At 42.9% G+C, this 26,815-nt stretch overlaps 1 protein-coding gene across 1 annotated transcript; it reads left to right on the plus strand.

Moving 5' to 3' along the window:
- The first annotated feature begins 349 nt into the window (after positions 1-349).
- LOC142663084 (membrane-spanning 4-domains subfamily A member 4D-like) lies at positions 350-25,843 on the plus strand. Its single transcript, XM_075841385.1, has 9 exons — positions 350-362; positions 435-495; positions 1,111-1,115; positions 1,797-2,080; positions 2,255-2,365; positions 2,847-2,903; positions 5,570-5,713; positions 9,359-9,481; positions 25,694-25,843. Exons 1-9 carry the CDS (start codon positions 350-352, stop codon positions 25,841-25,843), a joined length of 948 nt encoding a protein of 315 aa, XP_075697500.1.
- Positions 25,844-26,815: the final 972 nt, after the last annotated feature.

Genomic DNA, 26,815 nt, shown 5'->3' on the forward strand with positions numbered 1-26,815 from the left:
AACCAGTATGTTTGGAAGAATAAGCTCGAAGACCCAAACTCTCAAATAGGGTCAGACAATCCCACCAGAATACCAGAGGATCCCCCAGTCGGCCAAGGCTCCGACACAGTAATCGTTTGCAAAGTTCCAGCAGAAGACAACCCCATTATTAGCCAATCACTTACACCCAGGGTCCATATACTTATAACCTATTAGATCTTATTGATATGTCCTGTGTCTGTCCTGATACATGATACCCACAGTCCGTGAGCACCTGATAGAAACCGACATATTATCCGCAATTCATTGACAATCAGCCCACAGTACTACCTGCTGCACGTCTGACCTTCCTGCTCCAAAAATCCTAATGATGGACAACAAAGGTAAGGAGAGAGAGGATCAAATCGGCACACAAAGGGGAGTGACTACTCGTTAGGAAAATTTTGTCCGCTCAGCCTCGGTGGATGGAGGAAGGAGAGTACTCAACATTGATGCAACCGACTACTGCCCTGGAGGGTAGGATAGGTGATTTGGAAAACGCTCCCTTGTTCCAACTTCAGCGCAACCTTTCTATGAACTGGAGCCCAGAACTGAACTGCATATTCTAGATGAGGCCTCACTAATGTTTTGTAAAGTGGTAATATTACATCCCTGTCCCGCGACTCCATGCCTCTTATATTACACAACAATATACCGCTGGCTTTAGAAGCAGCTGATTGACACTGTGCTGTTATTTAGTTTATGATCTAGAAGTCCACCCAAATCCTTCTCAACAAGTGACTCCCCCAGTATAGCTCCACCTAGGACATATGATGCATGCAGATTATTACTCCCAGATGCAGAACTTTACATTTATCTACATTAAATCTCATTGGCCAAGTGGATGCCCAAACACTCAGTGTCCAGATCGTCTTGTAATTTATGAACATCTTCCATAGACTGAGCTACAGTGGTGCTTGAAATTTTGTGAACTCTTCAGAATTTTCTATCTGGGTCTGCTAATCCTCAAGGTTCACAAACTTTTGCTACTCACAGATATGTGACATTGGATCATTTTCCTCAAAAGTTAAATGAGAAATTCTAATATTTTTGATTCATTTGTTTGATTTGATTCTCTTTATCTTCCTTTAGGACTTGTGAGAAAATGTGATGTAGTTTTAGGTCAAATTTATTCAAAAATCTCGAAAATTCGAAAGGGTTCACAAACTTATAAGCACCACTGTAAATGTAAGGTTTGAATTTCCCCCAAAACACTACAACCTCATGGTTTTTATAATATTATAATATGTTTTATGGTATGACCTATAGTTTAAAATCAACTTTTTTGCCCTCCGGCACTAGATGATCGGCTGTGACTGGTGTCGGAAGCAGATGGCTCCAGTCATGGTATAGTGGCAGTACTGCGGGATGGCCGCTATACAGTGTATGGAGCCATCTGCTTCTAACACTGGCCACAGCATATCATCTAGTGCCCGGAGGCAGCCGGAACAGCTGATCGGTGTGGGATCCGTGTCTCGGACCCCCACCAATCATATACTGATGACCTTTCCGTGGATTGGTCATCAGTATGAAAAACCGCCCTGTGCCCTCGACAACTCCTTTCAAAGCGCAGTGCCCAAATTTTTGTCCCAGCATAACTACAATGCCCTGTTGGGCCCAAAATACAATCGCGTGTAAAGTAACATCCCCCTTTAAGCTTAGAGATTTATCCCCCACACTTAACCTCCTCATGAAAATGTGTAATGAGTTGGAAATGACTTACAGTTGATGTTATAGTAGTTACTGGACTCACGTTATATTTCTACTTTCCGTTCCAGCGCCCACAATGTCTGCACCAAACAATGAGATTTCACCCAATACCTACGAGATATTACAGGGCCAATCTTCCGCTAATGTTCCCAATTGGAATATGCCAGTTCCAGCCTACCGACAAGACGCCTTTCCACCGCCCCCTGCATACAATACCGCTCCTTCAACACAGGTGTGGGCTGTCCCTACTGTGGTACCACAGTGGAGTGTGGCAGGGGTAGTGGCACCGAATACACAGACATCACCGCCTTTTTACCAAACATTCCTGAAAGCCAAACCAAAGGCCTTGGGGGTAAGTAGCAACAAAAGCAGTAATTTTATTTATAATTCAATTCTTAATACTTAAATTTGTCAAATTTGATTTATTTTTAATTTAAAAAAACTCAGATAATTGACCTATGCAAAAAGTTGTCGTGTCTACCTAAAATGGGATCATTGTTAAATTTTTTACCTTCTCTTTTCTTAGATTGTATTGATCGTTTCAGCCATCATAGAGATTGCTTTGGGAATTGCTCTGGTTTGCACCCAAATATCCACAACTGTATTCATTGGTATTCCTTTTTGGGGGTCAATTTTTGTAAGTACCAGTAACATTTCTATACTGTAACATGTTATATCAATGTGAATCTCCCACGAGTGAGTATTATGGGTTCATGGGCACATGTACATCTGACGGGCAATAACCACCACCAAAATCACCTCAATTTATTTCAGCGGTCTAGTCATACTGGATATAGAAAGGAAAAATAGCTCCAGCTTTGTGCTAGCTCCTTCAAATACGGAAAGGGCACCAGACCTTACAGTCCTTTTTTTTTTTTACCTGGGATCCCACAAGTTGGTCACATTATTTTCCATGAAAGTGAAGAAGAGTCCACCTCTCAACATAGCTTGTTGAAGACTAAGCTCAACTTACTAGTTAGGCTTCTGAGGATCTTCTTCCAAAGAAAAAATTATACCATTTTTCACACCTTTTTCTGGTGATATTGAGCTGACACCGTATTTTCAGATCCTTAAATACATGTATTGTATGATTCTAATTGGAAGTTTATTTTTTTCAGTACATCATATCCGGATCTCTGACCATTGCTGCTCGTTCTAAACCAAACATCTGCTTGGTGAGTAACTTGATAATATCCAATGTCACCGGATCCCTGTTAGAAATGTAGGCTTATTCATTATTTTCCTGATTCTTGTGGGCAACTAATGGTCATTTGATGATATTAGGCTGGAATATTTACAATATATATTTTTTTTCTTCAGTAATATTCACAGCGTTATTTTTTTGTTACCTGTCACAAACATAGAATGGTAGCCACCATTTTAAACAACCTTTCCTTGCCAGGGACGTATATTATACGCCCTGGCAGAGAGGCACCTCAGGAGCCAAGGACGTATCTGATACATCGCTGCTACTAAAGGCTCTAGCTGAGGCTCCATTGCAGCTAGAACTGGGATCTAGGTTGTTTTTGTTTTTTTAAACTTAATAGCCCGCTGAACTTGGATCTGCATATATTTGCAGGTCTAACTTAAGTTTGGCTGGAGGAGTAGAGGGGTCCAAGCTGGGGATCTGCTAGCAGGGTGCAGGGACAGAAGGGAGATCTATGATTCTCCTCCTTTCCCTGTATGGCTGTAGATGACTCCAAGGGAAGGCGTAGCATAAACTTTTTTTATTTTATTACCCCTCCTTATCGATCATGGAGTATACTTGTTCTCTGTTTGTCACAGATGGTTGAGAGACAAGATAAGCAATAACTTACCTAAAATCCCCTCAGCACCTAAATAGACTGTTTATTGACTCCACGACTCGGATGTTTACCAACGTTTGGATCGCGGTGTCAAATAAGTCGCCCCAAGCACTTGCAAAACACAGAAACATGAATAGAGTTTGGAGATTTTACACTGTCCCTATCATGTCTGTACCCGATCATTAGCATCAAATCCACCAACCCCCTCTCCACGCTCCGATTACACGCTACAGTCATAGCGATAGCGTTTTTTAACAAGAGAGAAATGTCCAATACATTTCTGATGGATAAGATTTCCATCAGTCAGAAAAGACAATTTGATCCACTGATGATCGCCATAAACGATTATTTCCAACTAGTTCCACTAAAAAAAAATATTTTTGTGTGAATTTACAAATTTAAAAATCAGAGAACTCTAAATGTAAAAAAAAATACGTTTGTACAGTTTATCCCTAATAAATCTAAAAATGAAAAATATATATATATATTAATTAAAAAATAGGTAGAAAAATGGGCACTATGTGTCACACAAAAAAACAACGCAAAAATGGTTTTGGTGGCCCAAAAATAATAAGAAAAAGTTATCACTGTTAAACCACATTGCGACAAAAGTTTTTTTGTTAAAAAGGTTTTACAAAGATATTATGATACAATATTATGGACATTGATCTCGCTTGCTAGGTCACCTGTCTGATGTCAGTGGTAGATTGAGAACCCCCATTTTTAGGGGTGGTGGGTGTTCCAATTGATATATGTACGAAGGGGCCCTGGCGCTGAACTCCTCCTCCTTTCCGACATGAAGCCATAGCATTTTCCTGCTACCACTAAGGGGAGCCCGGTGCATAGAGATTTTTACAGTTTTCAGTGAGTTTAGTGATCTATGTATAAATTCATATGTACTGAGCTCCCCCCACTGGTGGCTAAAAGCGGCGAATTTTATCATGTACTGTGTAGAGGGAAGCAGGGGATTTAGTGAAGTATGGAGGAGATTTATCGATATATTTGTGCCAGTTGTACATACATTGAAAAATATGACGTTCAGTCGGAGGACCATATTTATGAAGCACTGTTCCACTACGTCTAACATACAAGTCGGGTAAAGTTGGCAAAACGTCAAAGTCGTGAAGAGCACAATTATTATTTATTAAACAATCCCTCTACTTATATACTTGTAAAAGGTCCGAACTGGAGTTTTTAGGCTTCTTTAATATGTAAGTGAGTGTTGTTTACATATAGATGGACGCTCCGGCACTCAGATGCACTGCTCTGCTAGTTTCATGGCCAGTCACGTGACCACCGAGTTCCGTTCTTCTTTGTGAGTCCTCTAAAATGGGCGAGTCATGTGAATCACACCCAGCCCGAATCCCTCCCTCTCCATCGTGACACCTAAACCCGTTCCTCTAAACCTCTGCGTGATGCATAAAAACAGCAAGGCCCTTTGACCTTCAGAGGCGGCGGCAGCAGGATCCATCTTCAATTCACTATGCATGCGCAGTAAAGACGCAAAGGATGTGGAGAAGGACCGTAAGCCAGAGGATGGATTCGAGTCACATGTCTGGATGACACGCAACTACTGGGTGAGTTTAGGTTCTACAGCAGCGGAGGAGGACCACCAATGAACAGGTGGGGCTGAGGACATCACGTGACTGGTGGTGAAACGGGAGGATTGGCGCATCTGACCATGAAAGCGACCCTTGGTATGTAAGTGACACTGAAGTCTATATTAATTTAGCCAAATGTGTTCTTTGCCCGGAAACCCCTTTAGGCCAGCTTCATCGTCAGGGCATGGACGCTTCATCAGTATTAACACATCTCCCCAATAAACATCTGTTGTAGAATTACAGGGAACATCAACATAAAAAAATTGTACAATTGTTGGAGCTTATTGTGGGGAAAGGTCCATCCTAAGCTTTGCTCTTCGATCCTATGATTTCTGGGTACGCCCTTGTGCCTTACCACAGTTCAAATTTATGATTTTATCCATGAGAGATATTTTACATTATGCATTTATATTGAATTAGATTTTATTTCAACAGGTGAGAGGATCCCTCGCCTTAAACATCATCAGCTCCTTGTTCAGCATTATTGCTGTAATCCTAAATATCGTTGATCTAGCAATAATTAGGTGCTACTATAATGGAAACTATTATGGAGATGACTACAGATGCGAGGGAGAGCTTGTAAGAATTAATTACATTTACAGACTAAAAATTTTGGAAAAAGAGGAATTTTTGGAAAAAGAATCCATGAAATTAAAGTTTCTATTGGTGTACTTGGTGATTGCGTGCTTGGTGACTGTGTGCTTGGTGATTGTGCGCTTGGTGATTGTGCGCTTGGTGATTGTGCACTTGGTGATTGTGTGCTTGGTGATTGTGTGCTTGGTGATTGTGTGCTTGGTGATTGTATGCTTGGTGATTGTTTACTTGGTGATTGTGTGCTTGGTGATTGTGTGCTTGGTGATTGTGTGCTTGGTGATTGTGTGCTTGGTGATTGTATGCTTGGTGATTGTGTTCTTGGTTATTGTGTGCTTAGTGATTGTGTGCTTGGTGATTGTGTGCTTGGTGACTGTGTGCTTGGTGACTGTGTGCTTGGTGACTGTGTGCTTGGTGACTCTGTGCTTGGTGACTGTGTGCTTGGTGATTGTGTGCTTGGTGATTGTGTACTTGGTGATTGTTTGCTTGGTGATTGTGCGCTTGGCGATTGTGCGCTTTGTGATTGTGCGCTTGGTGATTCTGTACTTGGTGATTGTGTGCTTGTTGATTGTGTGCTTGGTGATTGTGTGCTTGGTGATTGTGTGCTTGGTGATTGTGTGCTTGGTGATTGTGTGCTTGGTGATTCTGTATTTGGTGATTGTGTGCTAGGTGATTGTGTGCTTGGTGATTGTGTGCTTGGTGATTGTGTGCTTGGTGATTGTGTGCTTGGTGATTGTGTACTTGGTGATTGTGTGCTTGGTGATTGTGTACTTGGTGATTGTGTACTTGGTGATTGTGTACTTGGTGATTGTGTGCTTGATGATTGTGTGCTTGGTGTTTGTGTGCTTGGTGATTGTGTGCTTGGTGATTGTGTACTTGGTGATTGTGTGCTTGGTGATTGTGTGCTTGGTGATTGTGTGCTTGGTGATTGTGTGCTTGGTGATTGTGTACTTGGTGATTGTGTGCTTGGTGATTGTGTGCTTGGTGATTGTGTGCTTGGTGATTCTGTACTTGGTGATTGTGTGCTTGGTGATTGTGTGCTTGGTGATTGTGTACTTGGTGATTGTGTGCTTGGTGATTCTGTGTTTGGTGATTGTGTGCTTGGTGATTGTGCGCTTGGGGATTGTGCGCTTGGTGATTGTGTGTTTGGTGATTGTGCGCTTGGTGATTGTGTGCTTGGTGATTGTGCGCTTGGTGATTGATTGTGCGCTTGGTGATTGTGTGCTTGGTGATTGTGTGCTTGGTGATTCTGTGCTTGGTGATTCTGTACTTGGTGATTGTGTGCTTGGTGATTGTGTGCTTGGTGATTGTGTGCTTGGCGATTGTGTGCTTGGTGATTGTGTGCTTGGTGATTGTGTACTTGGTGATTGTGTGCTTGGTGATTCTGTGCTTGGTGATTGTGTACTTGGTGATTGTGTACTTGGTGATTGTGTACTTGGTGATTGTGTGCTTGGTTATTGTGTGCTTGGTGATTGTGTGCTTGATGATTGTGTGCTTGGTGATTGTGTGCTTGGTGATTCTGTGCTTGGTTACTGGTGTACATGACTATTGGTGTGCTTGGTGATTGTGTACTTGGTGATTGTGTACTTGGTGATTGTGTGCTTGGTGATTGTGCGCTTGGTGATTGTGCACTTGGTGATTGTGCACTTGGTGATTGTGTACTTGGTGATTGTGTGCTTGGTGATTGTGTACTTGGTGATTGTGTGCTTGGTGATTGTGTGCTTGGTGATTGTGTGCTTGGTGATTGTGTGCTTGGTGTTTGTGTACTTGGTGATTGTGTGCTTGGTGATTGTGTGCTTGGTGATTGTGTGCTTGGTGATTGTGTACTTGGTGATTGTGTGCTTGGTGATTCTGTACTTGGTGATTGTGTGCTTGGTGATTGTGTGCTTGGTGATTGTGTACTTGGTGATTGTGTGCTTGGTGATTCTGTGCTTGGTGATTGTGCGCTTGGTGATTGTGCGCTTGTGCGCTTAGTGATTGTGCGCTTGGTGATTGATTGTGCGCTTGGTGATTGTGTGCTTGGTGATTGTGTGCTTGGTGATTGTGTGCTTGGTGATTGTGCGCTTGGTGATTGTGCGCTTGGTGATTGTGCACTTGGTGATTGATTGTGCGCTTGGTGATTGTGTGCTTGGTGATTGTGTGCTTGGTGATTGTGTGCTTGGTGATTCTGTACTTGGTGATTGTGTGCTTGGTGATTGTGTGCTTGGTGATTGTGTGCTTGGTGATTGTGTGCTTGGTGATTGTGTGCTTGGTGATTGTGTACTTGGTGATTGTGTGCTTGGTGATTGTGTGCTTGGTGATTGTGTGCTTGGTGATTGTGTACTTGGTGATTGTGTGCTTGGTGATTCTGTGCTTGGTGATTGTGTACTTGGTGATTGTGTACTTGGTGATTGTGTACTTGGTGATTGTGTGCTTGGTTATTGTGTGCTTGGTGATTGTGTGCTTGATGATTGTGTGCTTGGTGATTGTGTGCTTGGTGATTCTGTGCTTGGTTACTGGTGTACATGACTATTGGTGTGCTTGGTGATTGTGTACTTGGTGATTGTGTACTTGGTGATTGTGTGCTTGGTGATTGTGCGCTTGGTGATTGTGCACTTGGTGATTGTGCACTTGGTGATTGTGTACTTGGTGATTGTGTGCTTGGTGATTGTGTACTTGGTGATTGTGTGCTTGGTGATTGTGTGCTTGGTGATTGTGTGCTTGGTGATTGTGTGCTTGGTGTTTGTGTACTTGGTGATTGTGTGCTTGGTGATTGTGTGCTTGGTGATTGTGTGCTTGGTGATTGTGTACTTGGTGATTGTGTGCTTGGTGATTGTGTGCTTGGTGATTGTGTGCTTGGTGATTGTGTACTTGGTGATTGTGTGCTTGGTGATTCTGTGCTTGGTGATTGTGCGCTTGGTGATTGTGCGCTTGTGCGCTTAGTGATTGCGCGCTTGGTGATTGATTGTGCGCTTGGTGATTGTGTGCTTGGTGATTGTGTGCTTGATGATTGTGTGCTTGGTGATTGTGCGCTTGGTAATTGTGCACTTGGTGATTGATTGTGCGCTTGGTGATTGTGTGCTTGGTGATTGTGTGCTTGGTGATTGTGTGCTTGGTGATTCTGTACTTGGTGATTGTGTGCTTGGTGATTGTGTGCTTGGTGATTGTGTGCTTGGTGATTGTGTGCTTGGTGATTGTGTGCTTGGTGATTGTGTACTTGGTGATTGTGTGCTTGGTGATTGTGTGCTTGGTGATTGTGTGCTTGGTGATTGTGTACTTGGTGATTGTGTGCTTGGTGATTGTGTGCTTGGTGATTGTGTGCTTGGTGATTGTGTACTTGGTGATTGTGTGCTTCTTGATTCTTTACTTGGTGATTGTGTGCTTGGTGATTGTGCACTTGGTGATTGATTGTGCGCTTGGTGATTGTGTGCTTGGTGATTGTGTGCTTGGTGACTGTGTGCTTGGTGATTTTGTGCTTGGTGATTCTGTACTTGGTGATTGTGTGCTTGGTGATTGTGTGCTTGGTGCTCGGTCAGTATGATATATAATAAAGACATCAATTCCAATGGCGTCTGTTATATTAGAGCATTTTTGTCCAGAAGTCCTTGATAATTATCTCTCTTAGGCACTGACTCATTTTGGTTTTGTTTGCAGAACGGAGCATATACATTGCTGTCAATCTGCTTTCTGATCAATTTGTTGATATTCTGTGTGTCCCTGTCCATCTCCATTTTTGGATGTCGTTCTCTATCAAATGAATCTTCAAATGCTCCTCAGGTAAGAGTACAGAGAGTGCACTGAATAAAATGTACAGTCGTGAATATCCAATAGGAATTGACAAAACCTTCTGTGATGGTGCATTATGTGTGGTTTATTGTGAGTCCTCAGCAGAGAGGGATTACTCTCTAATCAAGTACCACAGGTCGCGTCTCCAGCCTATGGACAATCCGACAAGTCAGAGGTGAAGTCCACAAGACCTAAAGTGTTGTCATTGTCCAGTCCCCACAGGGGGTCATCAGGAGGCACCACAGTTATATTCAGCTCAGGTGCAGACCAGCAAACAAAGGTGATCCAATTATCCCATTGTGTCCTCATCCCTGCTGTGGCATTACACATGATAGCACAAAGGACCACAACTCACATACAGACAGTGAAACTGAAAAGATGTTCCTCCCCCTGAGGGGATATAAGGGCTTGTCCTGGGGAGGATGGGGATCTTCTGGATTTAGACCTGAAGGAGAGCTGAAGCTGAGGCCAGCACTCTGAAGATGTTCCTGTGACTACCTTATTTTGTGGACTGTGTGTTGTTCCTGCATTGAACGTGACTTGTTCTGTCAACATTGGATGCAATAAACCCTGTTGGAGTTGCCCTGTCGTCTCTGGCTCTGTTGATCGTGTATTAATGTAACGAACCCCATGACAACTGGTGTCAGAAGTGGGATCAACAGAGTGCAGGAGAGATGGACAGAGGTCTGAACACCAGGATGTCTATCGTGAGGAGAGCAATTGTATTTTACCAGGAGGCAATGGACTGCCTTGGACCAAAGTTTACAGAAGACATTGAATGTTGGGCTTGGGATAAGGCTCTAACTATGGCAAGGAAGGAACAAGTCCTTGTGCGAGCTCGGGAGTTGCACCAGGAGACCATGGATGCTCTGGGATGTTTGGCCTCCAAGGATGATAAGTTCTGGGACTGGGACTGGAATTGGTGTCTGGCAACAGCGGAGCGAGAGGTGCCGCAAACATGGTGTGAACGGCCAGCACAGTGTTATAAGGATTGTGCTGCTGCTCCAGGCTCGGATCGCTACAGATCTCCAGAGAAAGCTCCAGAGTGTCCTGAGGTGAGTGATGTGAAGTCTGTGGGAAGCTTATACCATAAGACATGGGAGCACCAGGAGGAAGTAAAGGATTCTGGGCTTGATTCAGGACTGGAAGGAGTGCATACAGAGGATGTCAGGGTATCTGCAGAAACGGGTCCTGTGGATGATGAAGATGCAGGAGATGTGGCTAGCACTGGTGTGGACGATGAAGATACAGGAGATGTAAGTGGCACTGGTGTGGATGATGAGGACACAGGCGATATGGCTAGCACTAGACCTCCTGAAATCTTTGGCACTGAGATCACCAGTGCCAGTTCTGAAAGCCCAACTGAGGTTAAGTCACACGATACAGCCCCACTAGTGAGCAATGATGTTTGTGCTTCTCCTGGCAATGTGTTTCCTGCATTCCCTTCACCCCAGGATTTCCAAGAGGTTGAGGAACCCAACTGTATTGTTACCTTGAGGTCTGATTTGTCTGAGTCCAATGATTATGGGGATGTTACAGTCAGTATTGACTCTCCAGGCAAACAGTCTTCCAACCTGGATGAGGATGACACTGGAGTGTCAGCGAGTTCTAAGGTGGAAGAAGGATCATTGGGGGAGCAGGTCTGCGAAGGACAGCAAGACACTGGTCCCAACAGCAGTGGTGACCTTCATGATGGTGAGACTTCAGACCCTTTTCAAATATGCCCAAGGCCCTTGTTTTCTAAAAACGGTTGGACTTCTATCTCCCCATCTTCTGCCACCAACTTCTCTGGACTCACTACAATTCTGAACAGTGACTGTATTTTCTGGAATGATCTTTGCCTGGGTGATGGGTCAGATAGCCGGCCAGCATTACCCAATATATTGTGGTGGGATGCAGTGGGGAGGAAAGCGTCTGGATGGGCCATGTGGAGTCTGCAGAAACCTGTAAACTGGATAAAAGGTCCCAAGAAACCCCCTGACCCCAGAGACTCCATCTCACGGGCGGGACTGTCCTGGAGGCCACCGGATCAGCTCTTCCAAAGTGAACAGATGACGTGGAACTTTTGTGGAAGTGTCTTGAACTTTGTGATTGTGTTTCCAGACATTGCTCTTAGCCCCGGATATACATGTGCACTGGACTTTCTTTACAGCCTGTGGACTGTTCTTATTGAACTGTAATAAGTGGCTTATGAGTGAGGTGGCCAGCGGCCTGTGTAGGCCACATGGCCAGCTCACTTATTATATGAGGGGAGAGGTTGTGATGGTGCATTATGTGTGGTTTATTGTGAGTCCTCAGCAGAGAGGGATGACTCTCTAATCAAGTACCACAGGTCGCGTCTCCAGCCTATGGACAATCCGACAAGTCAGAGGTGAAGTCCACAAGACCTAAAGTGTTGTCATTGTCCAGTCCCCACAGGGGGTCATCAGGAGGCACCACAGTTATATTCAGCTCAGGTGCAGACCAGCAAACAAAGGTGATCCAATTATCTCCCCCATTGTGTCCTCATCCCTGCTGTGGCATTACACATGATAGCACAAAGGACCACAACTCACATACAGACAGTGAAACTGAAAAGATGTTCCTCCCCCTGAGGGGATATAAGGGCTTGTCCTGGGGAGGATGGGGATCTTCTGGATTTAGACCTGAAGGAGAGCTGAAGCTGAGGCCAGCACTCTGAAGATGTTCCTGTGACTACCTTATTTTGTGGACTGTGTGTTGTTCCTGCATTGAACGTGACTTGTTCTGTCAACATTGGATGCAATAAACCCTGTTGGAGTTGCCCTGTCGTCTCTGGCTCTGTTGATCGTGTATTAATGTAACGAACCCCATGACACCTTCTGTACTAATAAACTGGTCTTTTATAAGAAATAGTCCTTTTGTCCTATTAAGACCGTTCCTGCCTATGAGCCAGAGCAGGGAGCTGCTAATATGGTTGACATGTAATTCCACATCTCCCCAGCAGCGGCCGCTACAGGGGGAAATATGTTTCCAGCCACAGCTTCTCTTGGCGATCTCAACGATCACCAGGGGTCTCTAAAGCCAGAACTGTTACTGTAATCGAATTGCCTGGCCGGTTTCTGTAGTAAAAGGGATCATCTCGAAATAAAACCTCTATTTTATCATCAGACAAGGTTTGCCACTACCCAACCCTGTTCCAAAAAATGTCTTTATTTTTTAACCCCTTCCCGACATTTGCCGTACATGTACGTCATGGAAAGCATTGACTTCCCGCATCTTGCCGTACATGTACGTCAAATGCAGAAGGGGTTACCGTATCAAAAATAAAAGTTTTAAAGTAAAGATGGCTGCTGTTCATAACAGCAGGACATCTGTACACGATGCCCAGGGGGGTGTCGCCTCCCCCCCGCATCGGCGATCGCCGCCATTGGCCGTTCAATTCAGACCGGCCAATTGCGGCTGTTTGCGGCTTTTGCCAATCACTGTGCCACAGGGCACAGTGATATGGTGGTGATTGGTGCTGTCTAGGACAGCACCAATGACTACCATGTTCCATGTAAAAAATGGCGGTGATGCCAGCCCCCAGATCGCTATGGTTGGTCGGTCAGCACCGACCGACCAATCGCAGCCATGGCGGGTGTTTGAAACACCCTACACCAGCCCTGCCCACCTCATTCCGGTTAGGAACGGTGAGCAGAGCTGGTGTGACCGTCTGTGAAGCCAACTTACCGAATCTGAGGCCTTCTGTGCTGCGATCCTGCTGTGACGTCTTCATCCGACTGCTTCCTGCAGAAGAGTGAACCGTCATCATCATCAACTGTGCTGCTGCTGATTTTTTTTTTTTTTAGCAGCAGCACTTGTTTTTTTTCCTAAACTTCTTATCCCTGTACCCTCCCCCCCCATCCCACCCTCCCCATCTTTCCCTTTTTACGTCCTGCGGCCGCCGAGTGCGGATCAGTGACCGCCATCACTGACCGCCAATTTTTGGCACAGGACTTCCTTTTTTTTTGTATTTTGCACCTCCCTGTGTGCGCCCTGCGGCCACTGAGTGCTGATCAGTGACCGCCATCACTGATCAGCATCCGTGGTAATTTTTTTTATTTTTTGGCCTTTTTTATTACTGCACCTTTTTTTTGCGTGCGCCCTGCGGCTACTGAGTGCTGAGTCTAATAATCAGCCTCAGTGGTAATTTGTTTACGCAGGTTTTTTTTTGGCCTTTTTTTCTTCATTTTATAAAACTGTAAAAAAAAAAGACTAGCATTAGAGTAGCGGACGTTTACTGACGTCCGTTTTGTAAAAAAAGATATATAGCAGAAGTTCTAGCTATATATTTTTTTATACAGTTTGAATAAATTGACTTCTTATAGTTAGCGTCCATTTAGTGACGGACATTTAGTTCGTTCACTAAATTTTTGATAGCGTAGCGACAGTTAGTATAAATTTATAGCGTTATAGTCAGCGTCCGTTTAGTGACGGACATTCAGTTTTTTTTAACTGAAGTTCGTTCACTAAATTTTTGATAGCGTAGCGACAGTTAGTATAAATTTACATCTTATAGTCAGCATCCGTTTAGTGACGGACATTCAGTTTTTTTTTAACTGAAGTTCGTTCACTAAATTTTTGATAGCGTAGCGACAGTTAGTATAAATTTATAGCGTTATAGTCAGTGTCCGTTTAGTGACGAACATTCAGTTTTTTTTAACTGAAGTTCGTTCACTAAATTTTTGATAGCGTAGCGACAGTTAGTATAAATTTATAGCGTTATAGTCAGCGTCCGTTTAGTGACGGACATTCAGTTTTTTTAACTGAAGTTTGTTCACTAAATTTTTGATAGCGTAGCGACAGTTTTAGTATAAATTTACATCTTATAGTCAGCGTCCATTTAGTGACGGACATTCAGTTTTTTTTTAACTGAAGTTCGTTCACTAAATTTTTGATAGCGTAGCGACAGTTAGTATAAATTTATAGCGTTATAGTCAGCGTCCGTTTAGTGACGAACATTCAGTTTTTTTTAACTGAAGTTTGTTCACTAAATTTTTGATAGCGTAGCGACAGTTTTAGTATAAATTTACATCTTATAGTCAGCGTCCATTTAGTGACATACATTCAGTTTTTTTTAACTGAAATTTGTTCACTAAATTTCTGATAGCGTAGCGACACAGTTGTAGCTCAGTTTTTTTTACAGTTCTATATTGAACGTTCAATAAATTTCTTTCTCCTAAATTTTTCTTATTCTTCTCTTCTTTTTCTTTTTTTTTTCCTATAAATTTCATATTACACGTGTAAAAGCACAACATACAAAACCACCTCTATAAAGAGTATTACACGTGTTGAAGCACTACATACCCCCCTAATAAAAATGGCCCAATCATCTCAAAGGCTCTACTCCGCTGAGGAGGCATACGCCATCCTGGCCTCTGACACTGAATCGGCCAGCGAGGGAGAAGAGGAAATTGCCCCATTCATCTTGACCTCATCATCCTCATCCAGTGATGAGGAACCCCCGCAAAGACGCCCCAGGACATCAGCTGAGGCAACCCCCCAAATGAGCGATACCCTGTGGAACCCACCCCCTGATAATTATGAGCCTCACATTCCAGATTTCACAGGGAGCTCTGGAATTCTATTTGAGACTGTAGGCCTCGCAGAAATTCACTATTTCAATCTGTTTTTCACTGAGGATTTTGTTAATGTAATGGCGGCCCAAACAAATTTATATGCCCAACAATTTTTAGCCCAAAACCCCACGTCATCATTTGCTAGGTGGACCCCCATAGAGGCAGCGGAGATGATGAAATTTTGGGGCCTTGTCCTACATATGGGCCTAGTAAAAAAACCAGAGATTAGGCAATACTGGAGTGCGGACATTTTATACAGCACCCCATTATACCACATGGCAATGACCCGGGCACGATTTGAAATTATTCTGAAATTTTTGCATTATAATGATAATGCACAGTGCCCGCCCCGTGATGACCCCACATACGACCGCCTATTCAAAATCAGGCCAATGATTGATTATTTCTGCACCAAATTTCAGGAAGTGTACACCCCCGAAAAGAACATAGCAATAGACGAGTCCCTTGTACATTTTAAGGGGAGACTAAAATTCCGCCAATACCTGCCAAGCAAGAGGGCGAGGTATGGAATTAAAATGTACAAGCTGTGCGAGAGCAGCTCAGGGTACACCTACAGGTTTCGGGTTTATGAAGGGAAGGACACCAGGATAGAACCTCCAGAATGCCCCCCTGTCCTGGGAGTTAGTGGAAAAATAGTGTGGGACTTGATGCACCCACTGCTGGACCAGGGTTATCACCTTTACGTGGATAACTTCTATACCAGCATCCCACTATTTAAATGCCTCTCCACCAGAAGTACTGTAGCATGCGGCACCGTGCGCAAAAATCAGAGAGGCCTCTCTAAAAATCTGATTGGGCAACCCCTAAGAAAAGGAGAAAGCAGGGCACTACACAGCGATAACTTGTTGCTGGTCAAGTATAAGGACAAGAGGGACGTCCTTATGTTGACCACAATACACGGTAGTGGCATCACCCCTGTCCCTGTCCGAGGTAGCACCACAATGACCCCCAAGCCAGACTGCATCCTCGGCTACAATAAGTACATGGGAGGTGTTGATCTCTCTGATCAAGTACTGAAGCCGTACAGTGCCATGCGTAAAACAAAGACGTGGTACAAAAAGCTGGCCGTGCACGTGGTACAGATGGCATTGTATAACGCTTACGTGCTATACCGATGTGCAGGCCGGACAGGGACATTCCTTCAGTTTCAAGAAGCGGTTATCAAGGCCCTTGTATTTGGGGACCAGGAAGGGGAGAGCCCCAGTACTTCTAGAAGCGATGGTCCACGTATTGTACCAGGGCAACACTTTCATGGCGAAATCCCCCCCACTGGTAAAAAGGGAAGGAGCCAAAAAAGGTGTAAAGTGTGTTACAACAGAGGGAGAAGACGAGACACAACTTATCATTGTGAAACCTGTCCCGACAAACCTGGCCTGTGCATAAAAGAGTGCTTCAAAGTTTATCACACATCCATGGATTTTAATTGAAACATTTTTTTAAATGCTCACTATACCCCTAGATAATTTACTCAAGGGGTGTAGTTTCCAAAATGGGGTCACTTGTGGGGGGTTTCCACTGTTTTGACCCCTCAGGGGCTTTGCAAATGCGACATGGCCACCGCAAACCATTCCAGTTACATTTGAACTCCAAATGGTGTTCTTTCCCTTCTGAGCCCTGCCGTGTGTCCAAACAGCCGTTTATGACCACATGTGGGGTACTGTTTTACTCAGGATAAACTGCTCTACAAATGTTGTGGTGCTTTTTCTCCTTTAGTCCTTGTGGGAATGAAAAAAAATTTTGCTAAACCTACGTTTTATTGGTTAAAATTTACATTTTCATTTTCACGGCCTACTTCCAATAAATTCTGCAAAAAGCCTGTGGGGTCAAAATGCTCACTATACCCCTAGATAATTTACTCAAGGGGTGTAGTTTCCAAAATGGGGTCACTTGTGGGGGGGTTCTACTGTTTTGACCCCTCAGGGGCTTTGCAAATGCGACATGGCCACCGCAAACCATTCCAGTTACATTTGAACTCCAAATGGTGTTCTTTCCCTTCTGAGCCCTGCCGTGTGTCCAAACAGCCGTTTATGACCACATGTGGGGTACTGTTTTACTCAGGATAAACTGCTCTACAAATGTTGTGGTGCTTTTTCTCCTTTAGTCCTTGTGGGAATGAAAAAAAATTTTGCTAAACCTACGTTTTATTGGTTAAAATTTACATTTTCATTTTCACGGCCTACTTCCAATAAATTCTGCAAAAAGCCTGTGGGGTCAAAATGCTCACTATACCCCTAGATAATTTACTCAAGGGGTGTAGTTTCCAAAATGGGGTCACTTGTGGGGGGGTTCTACTGTTTTGACCCCTCAGGGGCTTTGCAAATGCGACATGGCCACCGCAAACCATTCCAGTTACATTTGAACTCCAAATGGTGTTCTTTCCCTTCTGAGCCCTGCCGTGTGTCCAAACAGCCGTTTATGACCACATGTGGGGTACTGTTTTACTCAGGATAAACTGCTCTACAAATGTTGTGGTGCTTTTTCTCCTTTAGTCCTTGTGGGAATGAAAAAAAATTTTGCTAAACCTACGTTTTATTGGTTAAAATTTACATTTTCATTTTCACGGCCTACTTCCAATAAATTCTGCAAAAAGCCTGTGGGGTCAAAATGCTCACTATACCCCTAGATAATTTACTCAAGGGGTGTAGTTTCCAAAATGGGGTCACTTGTGGGGGGGTTCCACTGTTTTGACCCCTCAGGGGCTTTGCAAATGCGACATGGCCACCGCAAACCATTCCAGTTACATTTGAACTCCAAATGGTGTTCTTTCCCTTCTGAGCCCTGCCGTGTGTCCAAACAGCCGTTTATGACCACATGTGGGGTACTGTTTTACTCAGGATAAACTGCTCTACAAATGTTGTGGTGCTTTTTCTCCTTTAGTCCTTGTGGGAATGAAAAAAAATTTTGCTAAACCTACGTTTTATTGGTTAAAATTTACATTTTCATTTTCACGGCCTACTTCCAATAAATTCTGCAAAAAGCCTGTGGGGTCAAAATGCTCACTATACCCCTAGATAATTTCCTCAAGGGGTGTAGTTTCCAAAATGGGGTCACTTGTGGGGGGTTTCCACTGTTTTGTGCCCTCAGGGGCTTTGCAAATGCGACATGGCCTCCGCAAACCATTCCTGCTAAATTTGAGCTCCAAAAGCCAAATGGGGTTCCTTCCCTTCTAAGCCCTGCCGTGTGTCCAAACAGCAGTCTATGATCAAATGTGGGGTACTGTTTTACTCGGGACAAACTGCTCTACAAATGTTGTGGTGCTTTTTCTCTTTTAGTCCTTGTGGAAATGAAAAAAAATGAGCTAAACCTACGTTTTATTGGGAAAAATGTAGATTTTCATTTTCACATCCTACTTCCAATAATTTCTGCAAAAAATTTGTGGGGTCAAAATGCTCACTATACCCCTAGATAATTTCCTCAAGGGGTGTAGTTTCCAAAATGGGGTCACTTGTGGGGGGTTTCCACTGTTTTGTGCCCTCAGGGGCTTTGCAAATGCGACATGGCCTCCGCAAACCATTCCTGCTAAATTTGAGCTCCAAAAGCCAAATGGGGTTCCTTCCCTTCTAAGCCCTGCCGTGTGTCCAAACAGCAGTCTATGATCAAATGTGGGGTACTGTTTTACTCGGGACAAACTGCTCTACAAATGTTGTGGTGCTTTTTCTCTTTTAGTCCTTGTGGAAATGAAAAAAAATGAGCTAAACCTACGTTTTATTGGGAAAAATGTAGATTTTCATTTTCACATCCTACTTCCAATAATTTCTGCAAAAAATTTGTGGGGTCAAAATGCTCACTATACCCCTAGATAATTTCCTCAAGGGGTGTAGTTTCCAAAATGGGGTCACTTGTGGGGGGTTTCCACTGTTTTGTGCCCTCAGGGGCTTTGCAAATGCGACATGGCATCCGCAAACCATTCCTGCTAAATTTGAGCTCCAAAAGCCAAATGGGGTTCCTTCCCTTCTAAGCCCTGCCGTGTGTCCAAACAGCAGTCTATGATCAAATGTGGGGTACTGTTTTACTCGGGACAAACTGCTCTACAAATGTTGTGGTGCTTTTTCTCTTTTAGTCCTTGTGGAAATGAAAAAAAATGAGCTAAACCTACGTTTTATTGGGAAAAATGTAGATTTTCATTTTCACATCCTACTTCCAATAATTTCTGCAAAAAATTTGTGGGGTCAAAATGCTCACTATACCCCTAGATAATTTCCTCAAGGGGTGTAGTTTCCAAAATGGGGTCACTTGTTGGGGGTTTCCACTGTTTTGTGCCCTCAGGGGCTTTGCAAATGCGACATGGCATCCGCAAACCATTCCTGCTAAATTTGAGCTCCAAAAGCCAAATGGGGTTCCTTCACTTCTAAGCCCTGCCGTGTGTCCAAACAGCAGTCTATGATCAAATGTGGGGTACTGTTTTACTCGGGACAAACTGCTCTACAAATGTTGTGGTGCTTTTTCTCTTTTAGACCTTGTGAAAATGAAAAAAAATTAGCTAAACCTACGTTTTATTGGGAAAAATGTAGATTTTCATTTTTCACATCCTACTTCCAATAATTTCTGCAAAAAATCTGTGGGGTCAAAATGCTCACTATACCCCTAGATAATTTCCTCAAGGGGTGTAGTTTCCAAAATGGGGTCACTTGTGGGGGGTTTCCACTGTTTTGTGCCCTCAGGGGCTTTGCAAATGTGACATGGCCTCCGCAAACCATTCCTGCTAAATTTGAGCTCCAAAAGCCAAATGGGGTTCCTTCCCTTCTAAGCCCTGCCATGTGTCCAAACAGCAGTCTATGATCAAATGTGGGGTACTGTTTTACTCGGGACAAACTGCTCTACAAATGTTGTGGTGCTTTTTCTCTTTTAGTCCTTGTGGAAATGAAAAAAAAATGAGCTAAACCTACGTTTTATTGTGAAAAATGTAGATTTTCATTTTCACATCCTACTTCCAATAATTTCTGCAAAAAACCTGTGGGGTCAAAATGCTCACTATACCCCTAGATAATTTCCTCAAGGGGTGTAGTTTCCAAAATGGGGTCACTTGTGGGCGGTTTCCACTGTTTTGGCACCGCAAGAGTCCTTCAAACCGGATATGGTGCCTAAAATATATTGTAATAAAAACAAGGCCCCAAAATCCTCAAGGTGCTCCTTTGCTTCGGAGGCCTGTGTTTCAGTCCATAAGCACGCTAGGGCGACATGTGGGATATTTCTAAAAACTGCAGAATCTGGGCAATAAATATTGAGTTGCATTTTTCTGGTGAAACTTTCTGTGTTACACAAAAAATGGATTCAAAATGAATTTCTGCAAAAAAAAACGAAATTTATAAATTTCCCCTCTATATTGCTTTCATTCCTGTGAAACGTCTAAAGGGTTAAAACACTTTCTGAATGCTGTTTTGAATACTTTGAGGGGTGCAGTTTTTAAAATGGGGTGACTTTTTGGGGGTTTCTAATATATAAGGCCCTCAAAGCCACTTCAGAACTGAACTGGCCCCTGTAAAAATAGCCTTTTGAAATTTTCTTGAAAATGTGAGAAATTGCTGCTAAAGTTCTAAGCCTTGTAACGTCCTAGAAAAATAAAAGGATGTTCAAAAAACGATGCCAAACTAAAGTAGACACATGGGGGATGTTAATTAGCAACAATTTTGTGTGTTATAACTGCCTGTCTTACAAGCAGATACATTTAAATTGATAAAAATGCTATTTTTTGCAATTTTTCACTATATTTTGGTGTTTTTCACAATTAAATACTGAATGTATCGGGCAAATTTTGCCAGTAACATAAAGTCCAATGTGTCACGAGAAAACAATCTCAGAATCGCTTGGATAGGTACAAGCATTCCGACGTTATTACCACATAAAGTGAAACATGTCAGATTTGAAAAATGAGGCTTGGTCAGGAAGGTCAAAAGTGGCTAAAGAGGGAAGGGGTTAATGATGGAAATATCGAGTCTTCATATGTAGCTCAATCTGAAATCCGCATGCCAGGCCAGTGGATAGTCTAGGAATTCCGCCATTAAGTCGTTCCTCTGCTGTTGTAGGTGATATTCTTGGCTTGAGGTCAACGAATATATAAAAAATTACATAGTAAAATACAGTTGTAATAGAAATATTATCTAAGGTGGTTACATTGCTTTATGAAGGCCATTGCATAGTCCCTCAGTTATAGATGTCAGAGCTATTAATTCACTGTATTTAAACGATATATATTGTGCTCCCACAAATATGAAAAATTATAAATTCACTGAAGTGATAAATGAGTAAAATGTATATCTTTTATTTCATAGCTATCTAAAAACAGGGGTACAATCACCACTGTGAAAACCCAACCGTGTATTTTAAAAACGTATTAAACAAATACTCCAAGTCCTAATTCGTTTGCGAACCCTTAATGACTGGGTATATAAACAAAGATAACAATTATGGAATCAGCGTTTGAACAATGGTGTAACAGTGGTTTAGACCCTAAAACACACCGGAGCCTGCAGTTAACCGCACCTAGATCTCCTGATGTTAAGGATACACAACAATGCCACTGCCCCCTACGCAAAATTCCCTCACTTAACCCGACCCTACGCGTTCCTATACTTATCATCAGGGGTCTGTAGCTTGGTCAGTCTGGCCAGGATGCCAGCGATATTTCTTCAGCAGCAGATATTCTACTGCACAACACGGAAGCATGCACGCATAGATGTCAGCGGCATGTTTCACTATGGGACTCTGAGTTACTATGAACTGGATACTCCTCCCCCTAGCTCCGGCGGCATACTACGAACCAGCCAATCCCACTCGCCCACCACATCCGTGACGCTCGACCATGTGACTCACGGCCGTCAGCTGACATACCCGGAAGCAACATCGTAAACACCACAGAACGTGCAGACTCAATGGGAGGCTGTAGAAGTATCTACTTACTGCACAGAGCCTCATACTATTCAAGGATAGAGTATAACAATATTAGGTTGGATACATATTGCGGATCAGCTCAAGACCGCAATTGGACTGCCACGATAGGAACACCTACCCTGGAAATACATATTGTATGAATGAAAAAACGATATTAATGTCAACCACACTTTAGACATTTTGAAACCCTCCTGGACTGAATTACCATGCCTGTTACTATTGAATGGTGTACTTCAAGTAACTGTGCTAGGACTAGGATTAAATTGCCATACCCCTACCCAGAGGACCGACAAACCCTGTACCCTTAACTGGATTGTATATTTAAATAAAACAGGTATAATTTGTTTGCTCGTTTAAACCTTCAGGCTGTACGCAAGCCAGTCTGTAAATCCATTGGGCCTCTTTGATGTCAGAGCTATTAAATTAGGAAAACCTCAGGAATGACAGGTCTTCTTCAACAATGTGGTCTCCTTACAGAAGATCAAACCAGGATAGACTGAGTGGAGAGTAGCCAAGAAAGGTAGACTCTTCCTCTATTGGACCCAGTCCTTCAAGGTATTACATGGTTGGCCATTGTTTGAATGGCCGGCATATGAAACCACAATGTATGACTGGTTGAGCTTCTCTCCAGGTCTCCTGATCACTGGAGTTTCTGAATCCAACGTACGGCTGTTTCCATCAGCCCCATGGACATTACATGGAGCGGCAGGGCACATACGCGACCGCCACTCCATTTAAAATCCCTCTTATTGTGATCGCACAGGGAGGAGGGACAAGAAGGGACAGAATCAGTGGGGACCCCACTGGTGAGGCCCCCAGCGATCCAACTATCACCTATCCTGTGGGTAAGTCATAAATGTTCTTAATATGAAGACCCCTTTAAATTGCATTCCAATTTCTTACATTCAGTTTCAGAAATGTGATTTTTCTTTCATTTTGTGGGCACATTTAGCTTCATTGTTGTTTTGTAACAAATTGATCTTCTTATCCTGTGCCACAGTCCACTTCTTCACTCACCGATAATCACCCCTTTATTTTCTTCATTGACCTCCCTCCTCAGCCCTAGTTTAAACACTCCCTTACCCATCACAGAAGATCCCCTTCCATTCAGGGGCAAATCATCCACAGAATACAGTCTGTACCCCAATGAAAAGTCAGCCCAGTGCTCTAGGAACCCAAAGCCCTCTCCTCTACACCAAGACTTAAGTCATGCATTTACCTCCCGGAGCTCCCACTGTCTTTCCTGTGATGCGCATGGTGCAGGCAGTATTCCTGAGAATACAACCTTGGAGGTCCTTCCCTTCAGCTTATAGCCTAATTCTTAAAAATTATTCTTAAGGCTCCTCCACCTACCATTTATTCTGTCATTGGTTCCCACATGGACCACCACAACTGGATCATCACCAACCCCTGCCAGTAATTTATCAACGCATTTCACCACATGCCGAACCCTGGCACCAGGGAGACCGCAAACCATTCAGTTGTGGAGGTCTTGGCGATAAATTATTCTATCTGTCTTTCTGATCATAGAACCCCTTTAACCATTAACTGTTTTGCCTTACCAGCATTACCATCCCCCTGACTACTAGCTGGGCTGTTCTCCCAGGGAAATCAGGATACACTAGACCGGCCATTTCTGAGACCGACACCCTCGCATCATCACCCAACTTGGCAATTTTGCTTTGAATAACAGAAACGGGGGTGACCTTCCTTTTCAGGAAACCCTTTCTTCCCCCCCATTTGTACTAACCAAGCTAATTGCTTGGTCCTCCTAAACCAGTTCCCCCCATCCAGATCTACCCCACTAAGTGCGTGCTCAGTGATCAGCAAGATTGTCTATCTTCCTCAGTGTTGCATTCTGCTCCTCCAGATCTCTAGTGTGAGCTTCCAGGTGGACAACATGCTGACATCTGCCACAGAGTTATTCACCCTGGAACTCCTGCTCCAGGCCGGAATACATATGCAAACTGTGCATTGACGAAAACCTCCAATCTTGTTATCCATTATCTAAGTTATTGCGGAATCTCTGCTCTTCTGTTGCCATTGAATTCAATGAGAGGTAAAACCCGCAACAAATGTTGCAATGTTTGTGGCAGAAATACGGCGATTTTGCCACATTGATCGCAAATCAGAAAAAACTAAAGATTTTTGGGGGTATAAATTTAATTAAAAAGTTAATACTTACCCTGCGGGCAAAGATATTTGAACCCCCACTCCTCCATGGTCACTCTCCTACAGTTTCGGACCCACCAGAGGACATGATTGTGAGGACACACGTAGAACATGTGCTCGTCCACTTTAACCCCTTAATGACCGCCGATAAGCCTTTTCACGGTGGTCATTAAAGTAAAGTAAACAGAGCGGGGCAGATGTAGCTGAGGGCTGGGGGTGTCCCTGTTCGACCGGGTGAGATCAATATAAGTATCGATCTCACCCGTTTAATACCCTCAGATGCGGTGCTCAATAGCGAGCACCGCATCTGAGTGGTTTTGGAGAGCGGGAGGGATAAGATCGCCGAGTGTCTGTGTCTCCGATGGCAGCTGGGGGCCTAATAAAGGACCCCAGGTCTGCCTGTAGTGAATGCCTGCTAGGTCATGCCGGAGGCCTAGCAGATGCCTGTCCGTTTTAAACGGACAGGCAGTAATACGCTGCTATACAAAAGTATTGTAGTGTATTATAAAAGCGATCGGATGATCGCATATGAAAGTCCCCTAGTAGGACAAGTAAAAAAAAAAGTTGAATAAAGTTAATTAAAAAAAAGGTAAAAAAAAAATGAAAAACCCACTTTTTCCCCTTACAAAATGCTTTACTATTAGAAAAACACAATAAAGCAAAAAAGTTGCACATATTTGGTATCGCCGCGTCCGTAATGACCCCGACTATAAAGCTATTACATTATTTAACCTGCACGGTGAACGCTGTAAAAAATAAAATAAAAAACAATGGAAAAATTGCTGTTTTCTGTTAATCCTGACTTAAAAAAAATGTGATAAATAGTGATCAAAAGTCGCATCTACTCCAAAATGGTACTAATAAAAACTACAAGTCGTCCCGCAAAAAAAAAGCCCTCATACAACTGCATCGGCGGAACAATAAAATAGTTATGACTCTTCAAATATGGAGACGCAATAACAAATAATTTTGAAAAAAAAGTGTTTTTACTGTGTAAAAGTAGTAAAACATACAAAAACTATACAAATTTGGTATCTTTCAATCGTAACAACCCGCTGAATAATGTTATTGTGTTATTTATACCACATGGTAAACGGCGTACATATAGGGCGCAAAAAAAGAGTGTTGAAATTTCAGGTTTTCTTCTATCCCCCCCAAAAAAAGTTAAGAAAAGTTAATGAATAAATTATATGTACCCCAAAATGGTGCTATTAAAAAGTACAACAAAGACCAGCTACCCAGTACAGTCATGACATTTTGGATTCAGCTCACGATTGTGAGTTGGGTAGGGTTGAAAACGGCAGTAGGTCCTCCAGTGCAGAAGATAGTAGAAGAACATACAACAGAGATAGATAAAAGGACCAGGGACACGGTAGTAGACGTTGCTCCAATTTTTGGTGACAGAGCTTCGAATGCAAGCCTTCCAGAAAGTCATCCGTCAAGAAGGAAAGCAATACCGGTCTCAAAATGTGTGGCAGATGTCTGTTACTTGTTTACTGCACTTGACTCATGCTTTACTGTACTTTGTTGTCTCTGGTTGTAGGTCTTGTTGATCCAAAATGATGTTGTGGTTTCTATGAGTTCTTCCGGAGTTCCAGCCACATTTCCAGGATTTGCTCAACCATTTCCATCAGCAAACGTTCCACCAACACCATATGGGTTCCAAGAAGTCAAAGCTAGACCATTGTCATAGTGACATTAAGTATTTCAAAGAATGTTCTCGAAATTGAGATGAAGCCGATCATTTTGAATCATTTCCAAAAAATATATATAGAACAATATCTGAGAATGCGGCCTATCAGTTCACTAGGATTTGGTATTTTACTAGTAGGCATCAAGCTAAAATTGGCATAAGAACTTGAGATGTCTTCTCAAATTAAGAGGTTTGTGATGAAACATTAGTGGTGGAACGTTCTCCAATGGTTTAAGGTTGTTCCACAGTAGGATGAAAATGCAACAAGATATATTCGAATCCTAAAGTCAATTTTTGCATTTTGGCCATATCTACTTACTCTATTGCTCTTAAACTGTTGCCTGAATGGGGCCCATGAATTACGAGCCAAAAGGATCAAGAAGTTTAAAGGGGTAATCCCATCTCAGACATTTATGGCATGTCCACTGGATATGCTATAATAGTTTGATAGATGCAAGTCCCAGCTCTGTCCGCCACATCCAAACAAAGAATCAGGGAAGAGGTGGCCAGGATCACGGAAACAGCCAAGCTCCCGATGCTACGCTGTTTCTATAACTCCCATAGTAAATGACGTTTCCGTAACTTGGGAGCCGACCCCCGTTCTGGGAATAGATGCGAGTCCTAAAGGAGGGAACACATCTATCAGATATCCACAGGAAACCAATGGGAATAACCCTTTAATGAAGAGTCTTAAATTCATAGTCTGCATTCTTAGTAATAATGTTTTATAAAAACTCAATAACATACTATCATATACTATAAGATGACATGTAAGGAAACAAATGAAACCTACAGCAAGATTCTATATATGGAACATTAGATAGATAGATAGATAGATAGATAGATAGATAGATAGATAGATAGATAGATAGATAGATAGATAGATAGATAGATAGATAGATCGATCAATCGATCTATCGATCAATCTATCTATCTATCTATCTATGTATCTATCCATTTCCAAGGTTTATC

The sequence above is a fragment of the Rhinoderma darwinii genome, chromosome 11 (assembly GCF_050947455.1).
Source record: "Rhinoderma darwinii isolate aRhiDar2 chromosome 11, aRhiDar2.hap1, whole genome shotgun sequence".
NCBI classification, from domain to species: Eukaryota; Metazoa; Chordata; class Amphibia; order Anura; family Rhinodermatidae; genus Rhinoderma; species Rhinoderma darwinii.

Bases quoted from the DNA above. Each gene is read 5' to 3' on its own strand.
- LOC142663084 (XM_075841385.1), top strand. The intron at 2,366-2,846 runs GTAAGTACCAGT...TATTTTTTTCAG, and splicing joins CTTTTTGGGGGTCAATTTTT to TACATCATATCCGGATCTCT. The intron at 9,482-25,693 runs GTAAGAGTACAG...CTCTGGTTGTAG, and splicing joins AATCTTCAAATGCTCCTCAG to GTCTTGTTGATCCAAAATGA.